The 6,171-nt window shown below is 43.6% G+C and overlaps 1 protein-coding gene across 1 annotated transcript in view; it reads right to left on the minus strand.

Annotated features, from left to right (window-relative positions):
* Kcnq5 (potassium voltage-gated channel subfamily Q member 5) overlaps positions 1 to 6,171 on the minus strand; it is a 572,009-nt gene that overhangs the window by 1,173 nt on the left and 564,665 nt on the right. Inside the window, exons 12-14 of the mRNA XM_021197422.2 lie at positions 4,504 to 4,635; positions 3,628 to 3,754; positions 20 to 1,870 (exon numbers count right to left, since the gene is read on the minus strand). Of these exons, the coding sequence (XP_021053081.1) occupies positions 908 to 1,870; positions 3,628 to 3,754; positions 4,504 to 4,635 (1,222 nt within the window). The 3' untranslated portion in view covers positions 20 to 907. The remainder of the gene's footprint in view (positions 1 to 19; positions 1,871 to 3,627; positions 3,755 to 4,503; positions 4,636 to 6,171) is intronic.

The following is a 6,171-nucleotide window of genomic DNA, read 5'->3' on the forward strand; positions in this document are numbered from 1 at the left end:
GGGGACAGGGTGGGCAAACCTGTAGTTGCACCCTCACAGAGAGACCCATTCGGGGGGACAGGGTGGGCAAACCTGTAGTTGCACCCTCAGAGGGACCAGCCCCATTGCACAGGTTGTTAAATCCAGCACTTCATATGCTTGCAGAGAGGTTGGCCATTTTCAGAGGAGATGCCTCCATTAGCGACTATGTTGTCATGATGTGGAAGATGCCACAGGAAGAGGGAGTCTCCTTCCCCACTGGCCCTCAATGACATTATCTGGCCATATTCTAATTCGAAAACATTCTCAGCGTAAAGGACAACATGAAAACAATGTGCAAAATTGCTTGCCACAGCGCTAAGTCACCAGAAGCACACAGATTGACATTCAAATTACATTGATGAAATGACTTAGGAGGAACGGGTTGGCAAAGGTTTCTTGAAATAAGCAGCCATTTCGGTTATATTCCAAATTCTGCTTTACTTGTGTTATTAGCAGCTGTTGATAGCCATTGTGTCTAAACATACATCATGGCCTAATTTTGAAAATGTACTTTGTATCTAGTCATAAAGCAGAAATGCCTGAAATTTGAAGGTGTTTACTCTGACAATTTCAAAACACAGCGTCAATTGAACTAATATCCCGGCATCTTCACGCACCCCATAGCATCAGTAGCGACTGTTGGCTCGGGATTTTAGACTCAAGGTACGTTAATAAATGCATGGGGTAATGTCGATGTACCTTGGAATTTCTGCCACCCCTAAACATGCATTTTCATGCAATTAAAAGATAACGGGCTTATAAATGGCCTTTCGCGTTCTTCCTGACTCTTGCGCGATTTCAACTCTATAGACGGGCTTCCAGAGTACTTCATGCAGTGATATGTATGGCTAAAAGAACAGCTATGCTTAGAAAGGAAACAAAGAACTTAGTTCAGTTTGACGTGAGGCAAACTGAGGGCGTCTGTACTGTCTCCTGTCTTACAAATGTTCTGAGATGACCGTGACCTTCCAGTCCTTAGAGAGTCTGATGAGAAAGCAGCTTCCCTCGCAGGCGGTGGGGTGCCGTCAAAAGTATCTGTTTCTGTCTCCTCCGCACCGACCTCCTCATCAGTTATAAACAATTTGGATTCTCTCCACTTGGGATAAAAATCTTGGCTGCCTCGAGAGCCACTCGACTCGCTGCCGGAAAACTGTAAGTTCAGTTCTTCTGTCGACCTGATCAGGTTTTGTACAGACAGAGCTTTGCCCAAGTCCTTGGGCACCATGGGGCGGACAGACAACAGAGTTTCTCCTCCCATGTCGAAACTTTTCCTCAGGGAACGGTCCTTGGTCAGGTTTGACTGTGCAAACTGAACACTTTCCTTGGAGGCAACAAGGCAGGTGGTGACATCAGAAATACTCTCTTGTAAGCCGGTGGGGTTTGAGAGCAGAGGTTCTGGCCTGGACAGGTGCTTGATGGCCGAGAGAGGAGGTGGGATCTGTAAAGTTGTTGGGGCTGCTGGCTTGGGTGCGGTGCTTATTTGGTTTGCAATGTTATTGGTGGCCACCACGGAGGAGCTGTCGTTTTGACTCATGGGCACCTGGGTAGCTTGGCTGTGCATAGTAGGGCTAAGCGCATAGAAAGTCTGAGCACTGAACTCATTTGGCGTTAGGATGAACTGCAGGCCTCTTGAGATGTTGGCACTGGCTGACCTCGTTAAGCAGCCGCTGTTTTGCGCGGAGCCAGACAGGTCTTTGCTATCCACAGGGCTTTGATAGTCAGAGGTCTGTTCACATTCAAAAGGCGGGATCTGAAAGGATGCCAGGGTGAGGGCAGAGGCAGAGCCTTTCCGGAGGACCTGTTGGTAGATATCCAGCAGGCAGTCCAGCTTGGATTCGATGGACTGGACCTGGAAGCGGAGAGAATAGTTAGACACCAGAACACTCTGTTACCAGGAACTGACTTGACTCTTTGGTATGGAAAAGGTGAAATAAGATTGTATTGACAAAGTAAAATAACTGCTATAAGGCCACTCCAGTTGTAACTCTTATGGAGTGTTGTGCTCGCTGGTTGTGACGGTGCCACAGGAGGAAAAGGAGGGCATTACTTTGGCATTTATGGGACCCTCTGTGTACCCTCCTCTCTTCTCTTTAAACTTTAAATAGAGTTTTTACGTTTGTTTGTTTGTTTATTTATTAAATCAATTAAGTACCATTGAAATGCAACCTCAAAATGATTTTCAACCATCAAGATTTTCTTAGCATTACTGTTTGATTTCCTTTCTGGGATGCTAGTGAAGTTTAGTAAAAACTTAGTCTATCATGAAATTAGGAAACTAAAGTAAGGATCAATCAAATTTAAAGTGAAAGCCAGACTTGGTGGTGCACATCTTTTTTTTTTTTTTTTGGCTTGGTTTTTTTGAGAAAGGGTTTCTCTGTGTAGTCCTGGCTGTCCTGGAACTCACTCTGTAGACCAGGCTGGCCTTGAACTCAGAAATCTGCCTGCCTCTGCGTCCCAAGTGCTGGGATTACAGGTGTGCGCCATCTCTGCCCGGCAGTGGTGCACATCTTTAATCCTAGCACTTGAGAGGCAGAAGCAGGTAGATAGCTAAGTGTTCAAGGCCTGCCTGATTCGTGTAGTGACTCCCAGCCAGAGGCACATAGTGAGACATAGTCCCCCAAGCCCCGAAATAAATAAAATAAATAAAATGAATTCCATTGAGAAGACTCTTTGAGAAGATACAGTCTCAGGGTAAACAAATAACCAATGTTTGCCACAGTTATGGTGGAGATTTTGAAATCTTGTTTTAAATGAAGGAAACTAAAGGAGACTCCATGAAAATAAAAATATGCCTTTTGCTGTTTTTACCTTTGAAATTCTTTAGTTGCTTTCAGATAAGTATTAATTGACAAGATAAAAGTTTCTTTCTTTTTCTTCTTCTTCTTCTTCTTTTTTTTTTTTTTTTTTTTTTTAGAACCTTTGCTCTTTCTGGTCTACTCTGCAAGTTCAGATGCACCAGAAGAAGGAGTCTGATCTCATTACAGGTAGTTGCTGTGATTTGAACTCAGGACCTTTGGAAGAGCAGTCAGTGCTCTTAACCGCTGAGCCATCTCACCAGCCCAAGATAAAAGTGGCAATCCAAAGGTGCTTTAAAGAATATTGTCTATTCATAAGGCAATTAGATACTCTCCATTTCATTCTTAAAACATATACTGATTTTAGAAGGCCAGGCATGGTGATACAGGCCTTTAATCCCAGCACTGGGGAGGCAGAGGCAGGTGAATCTCTGTTAGTTCGAGGCCAGCCTAGTCTACAGAGTGAGTTCCAGGACAGCCAGGGCTCTGTAGAGAGACTCTCAAAAAACAAACAAATTAAGTTCAGGAGCTGGAGAGAGAGAGCTCAGGTTAAGGGCACTGATAAGGACCAGGAGTGTGATACCCAGTACCCACAGCTGGGCATGGCAGCTCACACCACTCACAACTCCAGTTCCAGGAGATCCAACAGCTTCTTCTGACCTTGGGGACTAAAGTTCAATAACAGACATATATGCAGACCACTCACACACATAAAATAAAATTTAAAACGATTAGCATGAATCTTAACACTGAAGTTGCATATACTCTGCTGTGATGATGAATCCCAGCTGAAAGTGGGGCTGAGCCCTACCTGCTTCTCAACCTTCACAACCCGGGCGAGCATACTGGGGTCATCTGTTGTCTCGTGTTCTGCTGTTATTTTCTCTCGGCTCTTTTTATCTGATGTCATTTGTCCTTTTCCAAGAATTTGATCAACGCTGCCAGACAAAGAAGATTTCTGGTTATAGGCACTAAATGTGTGTGTGTATGTGTGTGTGTGTGTTTGTGTGTGTCTGCTAATTGTATGCGGGTCCCTTTGGAGGAGTCAGCTTCTCTGGGAGCTGGGGTTACGTGCAGTTGTGGACCACCTGACAATCGGTGCTGGGATTTGAACTCAGGTCCTCTGGAAGAGCAGCAAGTGTTCTTAGTTAAGGCACCTCTCCAGCCCCTGATGATTCTCTTAACACAGCATTACATATGATCATATATGAAATCACATAGGAAGGAGTGTCTAGAGGAAAACTGTCCAAACAAAATAACATCTCCCTTGGACCAGTCAGTTCTGAGTTCTACCATAAAAGCCATGAAATCATAATTCTGATTATTTTACACTGATAGAACAGGTTCAATGCGAATTTGTTTGAAAACTCATATGTGGGTAATAAGCAGGTAAGGAAGCTATGGATTTTTTTTTAAAGTGTTCTACTGAGCTGCCATGTTATCCTATCATTAACATTGACTGATTAGCCAGTGCCAAGGATACTGTGTGTTATAAACTACACTGACTAGTCAATGGTCGGGTCAATCCTATGAGGTACCACTAACATTCTCTCCATTTACGAAAAGGATACAATCTATGTTAAAAGGCAACCACCCTGTTGCCTATCAAAAAAGTATCAGAAATACAGAATTGAGAGGTTTTGTGTATTGTAGGAAATACCAGATAGTTTCCATGCCCACTGCTTACCGTGTCTGAAGGCTTTTAATTCTACAAAGCATGTCCAGGTGACCAGCAGAGTATTGTTCAATGACATCTTTTACATCATATGGGCGTAATGTTTCCTTAAACTTCCGCTTTGCAACATGAAACTTCATGATTCTGTATCAATACATATTGAATATTATTTCCCACAACTTTGTCAAAATAAGTTACTATACGTTTGTCAGCAAATACAACAACAACAACAAAATTCTAGCGGTACAAATACATAATCCCACTTACTCTAGTGGCCAAAGCAGAAAGACCGTGAGCTCAAAACCTGCCTTGCTTACATGGCCAGCTTGAAAAACTTAGCAACACCCTGTCTCAGGACAAAAAAAGGCCAAAGATACAACTCAGTGTTAGGAGACTTGCTTAGCATATGCAACGCTGCCCTAGGTTGTTAAATATATACACATATGAAACTTCTGGAAGCAAAAATCATGTATCAAATTATTTTATGCTCCTATAGTAATGCACTATTAAAGCCAGAGTTTAAAGAGGGCATTATTAAGAATATTTCATGTGAGATACACCTCCAGCATAGCAACACACCATAAGAAACTAAATATTAAGTGTTATATCTGTTTAATACCCATTGAAATCTCCAATTAAAACTATAGTCAAATGCAATTCTTTGTGACCACAGACATTCAAGATACCTTAAGATAAAAATATAAGATCTTAAAAATAGAGCATACTGGAGAGATGACTCATTTATGAAACTGTTTGCCATACAAGGATGAGAAAACCTGAGTTTGGATCTCTGGCATTCATGTAAAGACACTGGCTCTGGTGGCATACACCTGTAGTCTCAATGCTGGGGGAGTAGAGGCAGGTGGATTTCCGGTGTTGACTTGTGGGCCAGCATAGCTAGATTGGTAAGCGTCAGGGTTAGTGAGAGATTCCATCTCAAAAGACAGGGTGGAATTTGAGGAAAGCATTTGATCTGAACTTTATGTGCACTCACATGCACATCTGTACACACAACACACACACACATACGTACATACACAGTGAGACAAACACATACACAGTGAGACAAACACACATGCAGTGAGACAAACATACACAGTGAGACAAACACACACACACACACACACACACACACAAACACACAGACAAAGACACACACAACTCTCAAGCAAGCCTTCCCCCATAAACAGAATAGCTGTCCAAGTGGTCTTATGAAATTACATCTTCCTTCCTCTCTTTCTTCTCTCCCTCTCCTTGCTTCCCTTCCCCCTTCTTTCTTTTTTTCTTTCTGCATGAGTATACGCCACAATCACACGTGGAGTTAGAACATAACCTAAAGAAGTCCATTCTTGAAGGCCTGAGCTGGTAGGAGAGCCATCTTTGCTCTGGTGCACTGCTGGAGAGAGGGTGGCCTGCAGAAAAAACACAGCTTCTGGGAGGGGTCCTGTTTCATGGCTCCAGACATCCAGCACCTTTCCCGCCCGAGGAGGGGTGTCTGCCCGGGAGGGGTCTCAAGGCCTGAGCTGGTAGGAGAGCCATCATTGCTCCAGTTCGCCTCAGCTCCAGTCTGCACTGGCGAGAGTGTGGACCACAGAAGCTACACAGCTTTGAGACAGACAGAAGCAACCTAACTTCTGGGACAGACCCTGTTTCAGGCTCCAGAAATTTGGGCACCTTCCT

Source organism: Mus pahari, chromosome 5, assembly GCF_900095145.1.
Source record: "Mus pahari chromosome 5, PAHARI_EIJ_v1.1, whole genome shotgun sequence".
Lineage (NCBI taxonomy): Eukaryota > Metazoa > Chordata > Mammalia > Rodentia > Muridae > Mus > Mus pahari.